Source organism: Hyperolius riggenbachi, chromosome 3, assembly GCF_040937935.1.
Source record: "Hyperolius riggenbachi isolate aHypRig1 chromosome 3, aHypRig1.pri, whole genome shotgun sequence".
Taxonomy (NCBI): Eukaryota; Metazoa; Chordata; class Amphibia; order Anura; family Hyperoliidae; genus Hyperolius; species Hyperolius riggenbachi.
The window spans coordinates 342563163-342580121 of NC_090648.1; the positions used below are offsets into that span (position 1 = coordinate 342563163).

Sequence of the window (16959 nt, forward strand, 5' to 3'; positions counted from 1 at the left end):
CACACCCTCTCCAGGCCCCCTGCAGGCTCTGTATGATTCACACTCTGCTTATGTGAGCCTATCACAAGCTGGTTGGTTTGTTTGTAAACACTGCCTAAAACTGGCAATTGCAAGCCAGGTTTGCAGCAGAGAGTGGCAGAAACAGCACAGAGGGGCCCAGGAGAACATAATGAATAGAATGGTATGCTTTATGTTATAAGAATTTTAGAGTACAGATTCTCTTTAAAGTTTTTCCAAATGTAAATTCTGTTCTATATGCCCAGCCATAACCTATCTGGTTACTATATTGCCCTTTCTGCTAAATAACCATACCTTCCCCCCTAAAGGACTTACGAGGCCAACGGAGCAAAAAAAGTTAATTACCTGCATCGTCGTCCGCGCCGATCCGCCGGGTCCCCCCGCTCATTAGCCCCCCGGGCCGGCTCCCGGCCCGGGCTTTGCTGCCTCTCCAAAAATGGTCGCTTCCTCTGGCCGCGGCTGCGCAGTCAGGCGCCTGGCCGCGAGTGCGGCTGCGCAGCCCTAGGGACACCCCCCCCCCCGATCCACGCTACGTAGCGCGGATCGGGGGGGTTGGCCCTAGAGCTGCACAGCCGCACTCGCGGCCAGGCGGACTGCGCAGTCGCGGCCAGAGGAAGCGGCCATTTTTGGAGAGGCAGGAGAGCCTGACCCGGGCCGTGGGGTCGGGAGCCGGCCCGGGGGGCTAATGAGCGGGGGGACCCGGCAGATCGGCACGGAGGGCGCGGACGGCATCCTCAGTGCCTTAAACGTCGATTTTTGCTCCGTTGGCCTTGTAAGTCCTTTAATGTGGTCCCATTTCAGGTGTCTAAACATAATCACCCCGTAATGAGAAACAGTAATCTATTTACCCATCCAAAGTGTAAACAAACTCTTTCCTAGGATGTCTAGACGCAGAGATCCTGCTGATCCTCTTCTTCCATTACTCTAAGCGATGGACCCAGAACAAGTATGTACATGAGGGATTCTGAGCACACTAACCACATGGTTGTTTTAGGCATGCGATTCAGAGATTATTGAAATCAGAGAGTTCAGTGGGAAGCAAGGAGCCTATTGTTCTCCTACTCAAACCGCCTGCTCCATTGTGGACCACGCCATCCTTCCTCTCCTATATAGGTCAGCAATCTGCCTGAACAGGATTTTGACTCCGAAACTGTTGCCGAGTTGCAGGCAACAGTACTAGTGTGTATCTACACACCTTACATCTAAAAATTCTTATTCAAATTAAGACTCACTTTGATGCAGCTCGTCTTGTTTTCTTCGTTTGCATCTCAGGAATATCGGTTTCCTCCATCTCCACATTATCTTCCTCTTCCATGGTTGCATCTTCTTCCAGAGTGCCACCTTCTTCAGATACACTTTTTGCTCTCCCAACATCTTGTTTCCGAAGATCCTGAGAAGGGGCAGCCAGCAAGTCTGCTGGATAGTATTCATTGCTGAAAGGAAGCATTGGGAATCTAAATGACGAGTCTGGATGTATATTACTTAATCTAAACCACAATATCTGCTCAATCAGAGACAGCGCATTATGTGTGAAGACGTTATTTTGCAGGCACACATGTACTTAACTTTGGTTAGAGTGAGTAAAAATTAAGGAAGGTTTTCTCTAAGTCCCTGTCCCAATAAGATCCAGGGACCCAGTAACACTCAGGTTTCATTTACTGTACGATTTTTTTTTTTTTTGTACAGCGGGTTGTTTGGACTCTCGGAGTGCTTGCGAAAGTACTAGGAAACCTACTGAAGAGCATATAAAGCATATAAAGATAATTGAGAGAGAAAACTCACTAAATAGGCATGCTGTATTTTGGCCAATCTAGTCCTACCTTATAAACCTGAGCAGGAGTGGAGAGAGTTCTCTTGACCTAGGCTCCACTCGGTCAGGAAAAAGAGACATCGCTTTCCAGAGCAAGAAGCGAAAATTGGTGTAATCAGTCCTTTCATTTATATTGGTTCTGCTTTTCAGCATGTCTCCATATAAGATGCCAACATCTCCAGCACTGGAGAAATCCATGTCCTGGATCTGGCTACACCTGGCATCCTCATTCACATCCTGCAGCTCTTCCTCTGTGGGAAATAAGTGATAGTCACATCAAACAAAAGCAAAAATAATCTCCAGGACCTCAATACACATTAAAGACACTCATTGCTGAAGGTCTCAAAAAGCAAAACTGCCCACTACGAAATTATATTGATGCCAGTCTGCTTGCTGGGGCAGCGTTTTCGCTCAGTGTCTTTTCGAACACACTCAATGGAAATGTTTGAAAGGAAGACAGAATGGTTCTTTACACATTTGTAATTTACGGTTACTCAAAATTATCTTTCCATTTCAATTCAAAGCAAATCTATAGCATTAAAAATAGAACAAGTTTGATACTTACCTATGGAGAGGGAAGGCTGTGGATCCTATTGAGCCTTCCCTATCTCCTCTCAGCTCTCTTACAGTACTATCACCTGGTGAAGTTACACCACCTTCAGGAGCCTGAGTGCATGTGCAGTACAGAGCAGCCAGTCTTTGGTAGCAGTTGGGGGCATGAGTACTCCCAAAGCCTTCCGAGGGTTGCCAAAGGTGTATTTGACCAGTTGGTCAAATATGTGGAATGGGGGTTGCAGTGCTGGAACGAGGGGACTTAAGAGAGGACAGGGAAGGTTCAATAGGATCCAAAGCTTTTCCTCTGCATAAGGAAGTATCAGATTTATTTATTTTTTTTCACTTCAGATTTACTTTAAGGCTAGGTATGAATCTCCAAGTCTGATCAGAAATTTTCAGTTTCCTGAATGGATCTTTGCAATTGGCTTTGTTGAGGTAGGTACAGCAGTTGGACTCATCCACCCTCCCCGCCGTATGGACAGCATGACTGTGATTACCATCTGACTGGAGGATGCAGCATTCCAAGTGCCAGGAGGGAGGGGGTGAGAGAGACAAGCCAGCCACTAGAAGCTTATGATACCGTAGTTGTCAGAGATCCAGTAGCTCATACAGTTATAGGCCACACAGCTCTATATTGCATCCAGCGATACAAATGTAGCAGAAGCAGCAGTTCAATCAATTCAATTATTTCTGATGACATATGACCAAGATGTTTTTTGAATTATGTATACTCAGGTTCTTTTTCTGCAGCGGTAGTCTTTAACTAATAGTGCCCGTTGATCTAGACTTAATTTATCTTCTTATTCAGCATTTTAGGGGTTAACTTATTAGAGATAGTGATTAATGATTCACTTCATGTGGGAGGATTTATACAGATTGTAGTCAGTATTGGAACGTCACACCTGAAGAAGGGTGTAAGGCAAAAACGTATTGTGTAGATTACACTCCAATGTTGCTTTACAGCAGAAGCCTTTGGGGTGCCGTCTCCCGTTTGTGATTCTAGACAGACTGGAGCACCAAACTTGGTGCACCTGGTTGGGGACAGACACTGACATCCCTTGTTCAAAAAGCAGAAGAGAAGTAAGGAAGGCCTGAGCGGTTTTGCTTGTTTGGTAGAATACTGCCTCCTGATCAATTTACAATTGTGGAGTAAATGATTGGTTGCCAGATCGAGGCACTATCTTCCAGTGTGTGCCTAGCTTGACAGAACTTATACACTGTCAAAATGGAATGTTGTTTGCTGCATACTAGAGTGTTTAAAATGTATGGGGGTCCCTTTACACTTATCCCTGCATTTTTCACCTGCTTTTTTCCTACGTTATTTCATAACAGCGATTGTGTTTTTTGTGATTTTCCGCATTTCAATTCTTCTTTTTATGTTTATATGTGAATTTTTTCGCATTCCCATTTTTTCCATGCACACCAATAAGGTTAAATTGTATGTAATTAAACATTGGCATGCAAATGTTATCGTTTGGAGTCCGCAAATTAGCATGTCCCAGTGATTAGCATTGTATGTGATTCGCATGTCCGGTGTAAAAAAAACTGAATACATGTAGGCTGTTTACTTTTTGCAGAAAATTCGGATTGGGAAAAAAAAAAAACACCACAAAAAATACAATGCCATTGACTTGCATTAGCTGTGCTGCAAAAGCGAATCTGCAAAAAGGTAATTGGCACATAAATTCTGTCATGTGCAACAGCGCCCTAAAGGAAAAAACCCTGCAGAGCTAACAAAAATACACACTCTACAGAAATATCTTTCCTTGCCCAAAGTAGTTTAGCCATTGATTAACAATCAGTAAAACGTTACCAGCGTGAATAGCAGACTTTTCCAAATGCTCGTAGAACACTTTCCAGAAAGCTTTATTCTCCATTTCATTTGCATGAGATCTGTGGAAGACAGTAATAAGATTACTATCCGGGAACACAGCCAGTGAGTGTACTCATCACAATCCAAGTAACCAACACCTGACCATTCACTCTTATCTGTAAAGAGTCTTTTAGTACAAGATGTTATATTAACAGAATACTTCCCATGAGCCCTGGCAGATGTTATATGACCCTAAACAATTAAATTATTCACTGAATCATCAAACCACCAGGTGAAAGAAAAATATCCTACAACTGGGAAGCCGTCATGCCAACACATAGTTAAAGACTACCTCAATAACTGATGTTTTATCACACTATTTTTTTTTCTCTTAAAGGACAACTGAGGTGACATGTGACATGATGAGATAGACATGTGTATGTACAGTGCTAGGCACTCAAATAACTATACTGTGTTTTTTTTTTCTTTCTTTGCCTGAAAAAGTTAAACAACAGGTATGCAAATGACAGTTTCTGTCCAGGTCAGACTGGGTCAAATTATGGCATAACCCTTGCTGATAAGTAATTTAAGCCATAAAATAATTTCCTTTAGTTAGTAAATGGCTTCTGAGAGCAGGAAAGAGATAAAAGGGGTCAAGTGAAGGTGTCACTGAGCAGAGACAATGAAACAGTAAAAACTTAAAAACTAGAAACAAATATAAAATAAAACTGTGGGATATCTAAAAAAGTCATTTTTAGGAGGAAGAGGATAGATATAATTGTTATTCTCATCAGTTTATTTTCACCACGGAGGTACTTTAAGCTGCATACACACACAACAGTGAGGCAGCCAATAACTACCACCTCAGATAATAATTTGGTGTGTGTACAGCAGTACCTGACGAAGGACTGCCATTTGGCTAGCGATCCCCCCGGCAGATCAACTTAGCCGAGTGACAGCTGCTTGCTTTGCCTGTGCTGCTCGCCCTGCCCCTTACATGTCATCACATGTGCGCACTCCATTGTCCCTTCGCCTCCACACATAGCAACAGAACGCGTCATCAGCTGTATTGCTGACACAGATCTGTATAGTCCCCCCATCGATGTTGCCTGGGGAATCGGGTCCCGATCTCCAACGGGCAACATCAGTCAGCCCATGTGTACAGGCCTTTAGACATGTTCTGTTTACCATCTGCAGCTGGTTATATTGGTCTCCGTGCTCCACTTGTTAACTTGTTAAAAAGCTCCACTTGGTAAAAAGCAACCCCTTCAGTTCAGCTGTATACACTGCATGGTTAATGGCAAACATTTCAGCATCCTTACATTTTTAAGCTACATGTATAACAATGCTTTAAAAGGTGTAAATGGTGTCAGCCAGAAATTCTATTACCCAAGAGAGGGTAAAAGGGCTCTTGCTCTTTGCATCGAATTAGGCATACAGAAAGATGGGTATTTCTGTTCAATCTGTACAGTTTGTTTAGGTAGTCTCTGGGTAAACCTTTTAAAAAACAGATAAACTGCTTATTCCAAACCACCACATATACTTACGCTATAAGCTCAATTACTGGATCCCATAGAGGACTGAAGTTCACATACAGCATTGCCAGTAAATATCTCAGTGGCACCTATGTAAATAAAAAAAATAATTTAAGAAAGAAATATAGTCAGATTTTTACTATCTACTTTTGTGAGCGCAACATAAGAAAAAAGTAATATACAGTGTATTCTATTTTGAAACAAATGTACATTTTATAGTATGCATCACATATTTTAAATTATATAATTTCTTGCTGTGATAGTGTTCTTGTAAGAGGCAGATGAACAGCAGGATTTGCATTGTTTCAAAGGAAATAAATATGTCAGCATCCATAACCCTCTCACTTCAGGTGTGCTTTAAAGGGAAGGTTCAGGGACTGTTAAAAAAAAAAAAATCCGCATCCACTTACCTGGGGCTTCCTCCAGCCCGTGGCAGGCAGGAGGTGCCCTCGGCGCCGCTCCGCAGGCTGCTGGTGGTCTCCGGTGGCCGACCCGGCCTGGCCAGCGGCCAGGCTCCTTCCGTGTTCCAAAATGCGCCTCACGGCAGCGCGCTGACGTCATCGGACGTCCTCCGGGCTTTACTGAGCCTGCGCAGTAAAGCCCGGAGGACGTCCGATGACGCCAGCGCGCCGCCGTGAGGCGCATTTTGGAACGCGGAAGGAGCCCGACCTGACCGCCGCCCTGGCCAGGTCGGGTCGGCCACCGGAGACCACCGGCAGCCTGCGGAGCGGCGCCGAGGGCACCTCCTGCCTGCCACGGGCTGGAGGAAGCCCCAGGTAAGTGGATGCGGATTTTTATTTTTTTTTTAACAGTCCCTGAACCTTCCCTTTAAAGGGAATCTGAAGTGAAATTAAACTTATGAGATAATGAATTGTATGTGTAGTACAGCTAAGAAATACAACATAAGCAGCAGAGAAAAAGTCACATATTGTTTCCAGTACAGAAAGAGTTAAGAAATGTCACTTATTATCTAGGCAAAAAAGCTTCTCTGAGCTCTCCAACCCAACTTGGGTCAGCAACAGTGCTGTTTTCTGAAGCACTTATACATCAAAAACAGTAAAATATAGCTTCAGGTAAGGTTTTACTGCAGGGAAGTTCAAAGGTTCATTAGCTCTGCTCTGGTTCATAGTTTAAAACACAAAGTGTGGTTTGTATGACAGAATGATGCAATGTTTAGAACTGAAAATAAAATTATTAGACACTTTTCTTTGCTACTGAGGTACTATTAATTATCCGTACTATACATACAATTCATTATATCATACTTTTTTTTTGCTTCAGTGTCACGTTAAGTCACTGCTCTAAAGCAATAGCATAGAGAGCCATGCTACTGTACATTCTATGCCAAACAACACACACATTTTGATTGCTGTGAATGTAAAATGGAATAAAGAATGTGAGTCCCAATTCCTTCCATAAAATGCAGTGGGCATTGATCAGAACAGTTTATCTGGAATGGATTTAGATGTTTTTAGGTCAGGATCAGCTGCAGTAATCCTTTCCTAAACCGTTATAAGGGTAATGTATGTAAAGACTCTAGATTACAATTGCCATTAAAAAGTCTCCCTGTAACTGCGACACAGCGGCCCAACGAGCATAAGAGTACCTTCATTTACAGGGGATAAGGGAAAGTTTGAATCTTCTTAAGAATAAATTATTACTGCTGCACCAACCTCTGTGAAGTTTTCCTTTGTGATTGGCTGCACCAGGTCATGCCTGAGCTTCCGGAGGTGAAGCAGTTTCTCTCTATACTCATGCACAGTGGCCGGAACAAGCTCAGATTGGAGCAGGATGGAAAACACGCTGGGACTCTGTTCTTCTTTCGCTTCCTGAAAATAAAATAACTTGTCTAAAATCCACCTTCCATCCACTCACTTATTCCGTCCAGTTACTATAAATATATACTCACCTCTAGACTGACAGTTGGTTGTGTAGAAAAGTTAGCTAATATCCTTATTGTAAGCAGTCGTACCTAAAGAGAAATTAACACACAATTGAGTAAATTGCAAAGACTTCCTTCTTTAAAACATTTGTCATTTACACATACTGGACTAAACCCAGTTTGATACTTACCTATGGACGAGAAAAGCTCTGGATCCTATAGAGCCATTTTTTTCCTCTCTTGTTCCCCACGTTCCAGCAGCGTCACCACTGTTTAATTTGCCACTTCAGGTGGCTTCGGAAGTACTCATGTACCTAGTGCTTACAAAGACAGGCGGCTCCGTACTGCACATGCGCAAGTGTGCACGCAAGTACAGAGCTGCCCATTTTTGGAAGCACTCGAGGACACAAGTGTTTCCGAAGCCTCCCTAGGGCTCACAGCCATGTATTTGCCCAATTGGTGGAGTACACACAACTCGGGGGTGAAAACGCTGGAAAGAGGGGAGCAAGAGAAGACAGGGAAGGCTCTGTATGATCCAGAGTCTTCCCTCTCCATAGGTCAATATCTGCCTCTTTTTTTCAGCTTTACACTCACTTTAAAAGGCAGTTTACTGATAAGATGAGAAAATATCACATATGAGAAAGCTTAGGAGAAAAAGTGAATTGGATTAGCCCATATTAGTTTAGCATAACTGCACCTCTAGAGTCAAAGTATTCAGTCAATGCTTAGATGGGGGACTTTGGGCTCTATTCACAAAACTTCTCATAAATGACTTATTTATCACCTAACTGATAAAAAAAATAACCTATCAACACAAGCAAAATAATCACTCAAAGTAAGTTGTTCCTGATTAACTTCATTTCAATATTACTTTTCTTACCTTCATTATATTATATTTTTGCTCTTTGGGAGCTTAAAAATATAACATAGATAAGATTAAAACAGAGGAAAGCGGGTGAAAAAGCTGTGTGAATAGAGCCCATTGTCATCCAGCTCTTCTGTGCTTAGCCAATCTCTAGAGCTGTGTGGGAAGTGCTCTGCATAATGTTATTAGATAATGCCTTGCCCAAGTAAAATATCATTACGTATGGGATCTATGGTTACACATACATACCATCTTAAAGAGGAGCTGTTAGGTATAGGGTCTCAGAGAAAATAAACACATATATCAGTAGCTAAAGATTGGCTGTACTTACATTACATATGCATTTCACTGTCCACGTTTGGATTTCACAGAATTTGTATATAGTATATGCAGAGAATGATGCTCCTGACAGCTCATGGCAGGTTCCATGTTTGTGAAGCCAAATGTGTCGTCATGTCCTGCCTGCTTCTGATCACAGGACAGCTCATACTGAATAACACAGTGTGCAGTGAATATTAATGAGCCATGTGGCTAGGAACAATAGCGGACTCCTGCAGTGTACTCTGCCAGGAGATTTATCTGTGCTGTGGCTGGACTGAGTTTTAGAAGCTGCTGAAACTTGATCCCGTCTTCTCCTTAGCAGCCGAGGGGAGGGCCCCAGAATGCTTTGCAGTATGTTATGCGGCTTGCGTCCTGCTTAGCTCTAAGCATTGCTGATAAGCATACATCAAAGGTAAGATAGATCTTTATCTTCAGTAATGTCTTTTTGGCTTCCTTCTAAACTGTTTAACACAGGAGACTAGAGGTTTAAATTAGCTTCTGCAGCCTGACAGTTACTCTTTAAACATGGGCGTCCACAGAAAATGTTCTGAAGAGGGGGGGGGGGGGGGGGGTGTCGGTGCAAAAAGAGGGGGAAAGTGGTGCCGTGCTGAAAATGGGTGTGGTCATGGACCAAATGTGGGTGTGGTCACAGGTGGAGCCAAATTTAAATGAACGTAGCAATGGTGGGACATTAGACTATGGTAGGGATTAGATTGTGAGCTCCACTGAGGACAGTGACTCGGTAAAGTGCTACAGATGTGTAAGTGCTATATAAATACATAATAATATGGTAGGACTAGGACTATGGTAGGATTAGATTGTGAGTCCCTCTGAGGACAGTCAGCTACATGACTATGTGCTCTGTGCCCCAGAAGAGGTCAGTGCTAGATAAATACAGAATAATAATTATTCTGATGCGTAGTACACACCATCCATTTCCCAGCAGTTCAATGGGTTGAGACAATTATTTCTAACATACCCGATCAGCTCTCGATTGATAATGGGATTGATTTTGTGCAGTAGTGATCAGAAAATCACTACCGCTGCAGATACACATCACATTCTCTCCCCTGCCAGGTCAGTGTCAGATAATGGCAGGGACAGAGAAAAGCGCCCACTCAGCCCCAGCAGCCACAAACAAGCTCCAGCTGATGAGGAGCATTAAGAGAGAGCAATCTTTGCTCCCTGCAGGCAGCTGTGCGTTGTGCTGCATAGGAAACATCATATGCAGCTCGCACACGCCGCTAAAAGAAACTAGGAAGTATGGGAGGCAATGGATGACGTGCGATCTGGGGGCGGGACTGGCTTGGCTGTCTCTCTCCTCATTGGCAGAGGGGACGGAAGAGTTTGGCCGGGGGGTGGTGCCCCATTTTGCCCAACGTGCACACGCCCATGATCTTAAAGGAAACCAGAGCTGAATGATTATAACAGTTTTATACATACCCATGCGCACGGTTCGCTCCCATGCTGCAATCCTCAGTCTTCTCTGTCTTCTGTACTAGGTCTCGTAACTTCCTCCAGTGACAGCCAGTATGTGCAAGAGAAGTGTGCCCTCTACCTTTCTCTCTGGCAGCGGCTGGGAGTTACGGGACCCGGTACCGGCGCTGGGGAAAACTGAGAACAGCAGCGTGGGAGCGATTTGTGCGCATGGGGCTGGTGGAAGCCCCAGGTATGTATAAAACTGGTACAATCATTCAGCTCTGGTACACTTTAATAACTGGTAAGGTAATAAGTGACTCAAATTCCACTCCCCAACCCACTCGCTCTGCTCCTCCAACACTCTTCTAAGGTCCACTCCTCGTGTAACTTGATTAATCACAAGGCTCCAGGACTTCTCCAGAGCAGCCTCTATTCTATTCTATTGCTTGCCTCCATCCTGCCCCCTTGGACATACACCCCACCTAGACTGATATGTCCCTCTCCCCAACCCTTAGATTGTGAGCTTATTTGGCAGAGCCCTCCTACCCATGTGCTCTACCTTACCTAAGGTAAGCACAGAGGTAGGTTTACACTGAATCCACAAACCTCTGTGCATTGTTCTTTCCTCTCATTCCCCTGATCCCCGTAGTCACTAACTTGAATTTCGGCCAAGTCAAATTTTTAGCCAGGAAGAGGCAGGCTTGCAGTGATGTTCCCTTCTATCATCCTCCCATTTCACTACTCTTCCCCACCCCAATCACTCCCCTTAAGGGGGGTCCAGACATATGCTTAAACTGATAGCAGAAAGGTGAAATGTAACTAATAGCAGAATACATTAAATAAATCAAGATAATAAAAAAGACAGGAACCACTCTCAAAAAGCTTGATTGTAGCTGGCACTAAAATACCTTTGATGAGTTGCTGGAAATATTATACTGCAACTTAGAAAAGATCTCCATTTGGATGTCTTGTGAAAGTTGTTGCTGGCAACCACAGAATACTAATCTAGTGAAATAAAGATCAGCCAGGAGCAATGCACAAGGATCGGCGGGCATAGCACTGAAAGCAATACAGAAGATTAGGTCAGTAAATTACCATCCTCTTAGCTACATAGCAGATCACAGTAAACAGGAAAATTTGTAACATCACAATCCATGCATAGTTGAAACATATCTTATATACTCACATATAAGCCTAATTTTTAAGCACAAAACAATGTGCTGAAAAGTTTCCCCCTCGGCTTATATGCAAATCAGGGGTGCAGAACAGAAGAAGGTAGAGCAGGTTTTGTTACTGGCAGAGGAGCATAAGGATCTTGCACTAGTGATCCTGCTTGCGCTCTGGATGCTGTGTCTGTGCCCCACATCCCCTGCAACATGGTGTGCAAAATGTGCTGCTCAAGACTACCTGTATCCCCTGGCTTGTAGAACGGAACATGAAAGCAATGTGTCAGCGGTGCAATGATTGGAGATTCTTCCTGTGTGGCAATTGGTGTAGCTTAGATCTATGACATCATCAAGTGGCGTCTTGAGACGCAGCTGTATCATCCTTGGGGCACATCTGGATATGGGGAGAGGGAATACCTTGTACTGGGGGCACATCTGGCTACTCTGGAGGGGGCTATACTGGGAAGGGGGCCTATAGGCGAGTCAATCACTTTTTCCTGGTTTCTGAGGGAAAAGTGGGTACCTCGGCTTATAAGCGGGTCTGCTTATATGAGTATATATGGTAAATGACGGCTCAATTTAAGACTTTTTACACTCACATTTGTGTTAAATACCAGCTATCCTTAATAAATAACAGTAAAGTAAGATCATCACTTGCTTTGTTTTGTCACTTGTAACCAACCAGATGTTCAACTTTAAGCTTACAGTGTAGGCTAGAAAATTAAAGGGAAAGCTGATTGGTTGCATTGGACAAGGGACGCTATATGAAATATGTCTGCCTTGTAACCTTTGTATGGTTAGAAGAGAAAATAGTTAAAGGGAACCTAAAGTGAGAGCAATACGGAGGCTGCCATCTGCATTCTCTAGTAACCAATGCCAGTTACCTGACTTCTGTGCTGATGCTCTGCCTGTAATGCTATAAGTCACTGGCCCAGAATGAGCATGCAGATCAGATGCGTTGACTCTGGTGTGACTCTACTGGCTGCATGCTTGTTGCAGATTTGTGACTCAAACACATTTAAAGCCAATAGCTCTACACAGTATGACAGCCAGCCAACTAACATGGCTTATAAGGGATTTAAATTATCAGCCTCCATATTCCTCTGACTTCAAGTTCCTTTAAACATAATTCCCAGAACACATCAGTGAATCTGGGAAAGTGGTAAAGGCATCTAAGTTCCCAGTGAATTCACAAAACTGAACATAGAGCTCTAGGTTTACAAATTAAAAAATAAATAAATTATATATTAACTCCTACCTAAACACAATCCCACAACCTGCTCATGATGCAGTCTAACCAGAAAAATAAGTCTTTTCAGAAGATCTTAGAGACAGATTATATAATAAATGCTGTCATTCTGCTCATTCCCCACTAGTCTACAAGGGAAGGTCTAACGACTGGTACACACTTTCAATTATGATTGGCCAATCACTGACCAATTTAACCACCTCCCTGTAGCATGAGAGTTTACCTACACAATTTGCTCATAGTATTCAATAACACTTGACTCTCATACTATGTGGAGGTGGTAAAATTGGTCAGTTACTTCTTTGATTAAACAACATAAAAATGCTCTGCAACATCCCATGTGAACAAAGCTTACCTACAAAATGTCAATATTTATCTGTTCAAGTGACAATCAAGGTAAGATGAATAAAGACCTGAATGCCTGCAAATCTTCCCCACCACCCTGTTCCCAACTCTACTCATGGAAAAGGGAAATCAGAAGTGTTGAATTTTACTAAATGATCACTACTGTATATCGCCAAAATATTGTGGGAGGTCTCCTGCTCCACCTCATCTATCTTCAAGAGACTCTGTAACAAAATGTTCAGCCTTATTTCTTCCATCCTATAAGTTCCTATACCTGTTCTAATGTGGTCTGGATTACTGCAGCCTTTCCTAGTTGCACAGTGGCTGTATTATATCTGTTATATGATCTAATCTTCTTTCCTCTGTCAGCTCTGTCGGGCTCAGGCACTCAAGCTGGAATGTGCTGTTCTGCTTGTGATTGGATAGAAGCTATACACACCCTCTCCAGGCCCCCTGCAAGCTCTGTATGAGTCACACACTGACCTACTCTCAGCCTATCACATGCTGTTAGCAGCCATGTCTTTTGTTTGTAAACACTGCCTAAAACTGGCAATTACAAGCCAGGATTGCAGCAGGGAGAGGCAGAAACTGCACAGAGGGGCCCAAGAGAACATAATGAATAGAATGGTATGCTTTTTATTGCAATAATTTTAGAGTACAGATTCTCTGTAAGGTGGCCACACACGATAAAATAAAATGATCCGATTTTACAGCAATTCGATAAAAACGATCGTATCGCCTGAAAAAAATCGAAAGCTTTTTTTTTTTATTTGACTAAAAAATCCGATCGGTTTTCCTGGTTTTTTTTCGATTTATATTGATCCGGAATGCCAGATATTTCTCTTCAATTTTTACTAAAGATTGTATGGTGTATGTTGAATTGTCAATTTATTAATATACACACACTAGCAATTTTCTCAGAGTTTCCAATCATTTTTCTCATAATTGGGGAAAAATTGAATATAGGTGTGGTACATTGGTCATATTTTTGAAATGTTACAATCAGTCAGAAACATTGATTGCAATTCTTAAATTGAACAGATATTTAAAAAATTGTATGGTGTGTGGCCACCTTTAAAGAGACTCCGTAACAAAAATTGCATCCTGTTTTTTATCATCCTACAAGTTCCAAAAGCTATTCTAATGTGTTCTGGCTTACTGCAGCACGTTCTACTATCACAGTCTCTGTAATAAATCAATGTATCTTTCCCCTGTCAGACATGTCGGCCTTTGTCTGGAAGGCTGCCAAGTTCTTCAGTGTTGTGGTTCTGCTATGAACTCCCCCTTCCAGGCCCCTCTATGCACACTGCCTGTGTATTATTTAGATTAGGGCAGCTTCTCTCTTCTCTCTTATCTTTTACAAGCTGGATAAATCGTCCTCTGAGCTGGCTGGGCTTTCACATACTGAAGAATTACAGACAAGGGCAAAGCTGTTTGCAGGAGAAAAACGAGCAGCCTGAAACTTCAGTGCATGAGAACTGCAGGGGGAAAGAAACACACAATGATCTCTTGAGATTCAAAAGGAAGGGTGTATACAGCCTGCTTGTGTATGGATGTATTTTCTATGTGTGGACATACTGTACATCAACCTACTTCCTGTTTTGGTGGCCATTTTGTTTGTTTATAAACAAACTTTTAAAAACTGTTTTTAACCACTTTTAATGCGGCGAGGAGCGGCGAAATTGTGACAGAGGGTAATAGGAGATGTCCGCTTACGCACTGGTATGTTTACTTTTGTGCGATTTTAACAATACAGATTCTCTTTAAGGTGGCCACTAATGATCCAATCTTTTTCATTCAATTTTACCAAATCTATGTAGTATAAGGGTAAACTTGAATGGATGATTTAGCCTGTCCCTTTATATTACATAGAAATGGCAGGATTGGATGAAAAAAATTGGATCATTAATGGCCACCATTACATTGAAGGGAAAAGCATGCTGCACCCCACTAAGCCAAAACTACACGTTCATACATATATCTTTATTTGGAAGATTTCTTTTAGCTAACTTGTGCTTAGAATATCTGACTGCCACTGAATATGTGTAGGTAGCATTAACACAAAAAAGGTACACTAAATATATGCATGTATGAAGAGGGGAATACCATTCTTACCAACTTCAAAAATTAGTAAATCACTGTAATCAATCTCTAGAAAGTCATCACTAGGTCTTTAACTTACAGCAGTAGGTCTTTCACTTTTTCTACAGGAAGCACATGAAGAATTTCAGCAGAGTCATCTAGACTGAGCAGTGTACTCACTGCCTGGGATGCAATGCACAGAACTCCTAATAACAAAAAAATAAAGCCAACACGATTAACAAAACAAATTAAAGGAATACATTTACATAATCTCTAAGTTAACCACTTCACCTCCAAGGGTTTTTCCACTTTAAAAACCAGAGCAATTTTCAACTGTGCTCCTTCCATTCCTTTGCCTAAAACTTTATTACTACTTATCACAACAAAACAATCTATATTTTGTTTTTCTCTGCCACCAATTTGGCTTTCTTTGGGGGTGGGGGGGGGGGGGGGGTACTTTTTGCTAAGAATCATTTTATTCTAATATGTTTTAACATGGAAAAGAAAAAAAATATTCATTATTTCTCAGTTTTCGGCCATTATAGTTTTAAAATAAAACATGCTACCATGATTAAAACCCACACATTTTTTTTGCCGAATTGTCCGGGTTACTACAAAGATTAAAATTTTTCTCTAGTGCAATGTATGATGCCAATATTTTATTTGGCAATAAAGGTGCAATTACAAGCCCATAATTTATAAAGTAACAGTAATATACCCTCTTGACATACATATTAAAAAAGTTCAGTCCCTAAGGTAACTATTTATGTTTTTTCTATTGTAATTTTTTTTTAAACAAAAACATTTTTTTGGGGGGGGGGGGGGGACTGTGTGGGAGTGTGGGAAGTAAGGGGTCAACTTAAAAGTAAAAATAAGGTCTTTTTATTTGAAAAAAAATGTTTTTGGATGTAATTTTACTATTTGCCCACAAGATGTCTTTGCGCATAACTTCCCTATGTGTAGTATTACTACGCATAGAGGAAGTAATGCGTGGATGTGCAAGTATCGGCTTTTATGATTGATGGTGCTGTCTCTTAGATACGAGGACTTAGATCAATGAATGTATTCCCAGAGGGGAGAGGGAAGTTATGGAGATATGGCATTTTGAAGGGACGTAGTTACTCGTCCCAAGGGAAGGGAAGTGGTTAAAGAACCACAATCACACAATTATAAAATACATATGTACATGGTGTGCATTTGTCCCAGAGGAAAATGCATTATAAAATACTTTCTAAGCCATAGTCACTTACAATATTTCGTTTATTAAAATCTGACAGATCTGGCTGATTTTGGACTAGTCTATTCTAAGGAAGGGGGGGGGAGAAAGCTTTCACTGAATTACAGATGCTGAGTTCTTCTGCGAAAATAGAGTGCAAACAAGTAGGGAGGCCATATGGCATCTTTGTATAGATTATTTTCAAGGAGTACTTTTTAAAGAATAAAGGAAATCTCCAGGATCCCCCATGAGAAAATGAACTAGTCCAAAACCATTCCACAATCTTTGCTACCTACTGGAAAAAAGTTAATTTATAGTTTATGTTACTCTGGGAGAAATGTATAACGTGTTTATGTGTATTTTAAAAGCAAAGTGGATGACCATCAACATCTTTACAGAAATCTGACAGCAAGATTCCTAAACTTCTGTTTTAAGATCCCTTTGTGTGCTACAGGAATTACATGGAAATGTTATAGTGAGTATTGGTTTATATGGTAATTTCTGTGTATGTCAGGTGACAAAAGATCCATGCATTCTTACTACCCAAGAGTGCCTCAGCTTTCTCATTCAGGAGTCAAGTCTCTGACAGTGAGGTCTGTACAACCTTGGCCCTGCACTGTCCCAATCCCTGCCAGGCAACAGTCCTTCTGCATGTGCACATGGCTTGGGAGCCACAGGGTGCT

At 42.0% G+C, this 16959-nt stretch overlaps 1 protein-coding gene across 1 annotated transcript in view; it reads right to left on the reverse strand.

The window, feature by feature from the left end:
- The window catches only part of UTP20 (UTP20 small subunit processome component), a 145597-nt gene that overhangs the window by 89679 nt on the left and 38959 nt on the right, over positions 1-16959 (reverse strand). The window contains exons 15-22 of the mRNA XM_068276969.1: positions 15161-15266; positions 11127-11277; positions 7641-7703; positions 7405-7560; positions 5744-5820; positions 4197-4276; positions 1839-2079; positions 1251-1451 (exon numbers count right to left, since the gene is read on the reverse strand). Of these exons, the coding sequence (XP_068133070.1) occupies positions 1251-1451; positions 1839-2079; positions 4197-4276; positions 5744-5820; positions 7405-7560; positions 7641-7703; positions 11127-11277; positions 15161-15266 (1075 nt within the window). The remainder of the gene's footprint in view (positions 1-1250; positions 1452-1838; positions 2080-4196; positions 4277-5743; positions 5821-7404; positions 7561-7640; positions 7704-11126; positions 11278-15160; positions 15267-16959) is intronic.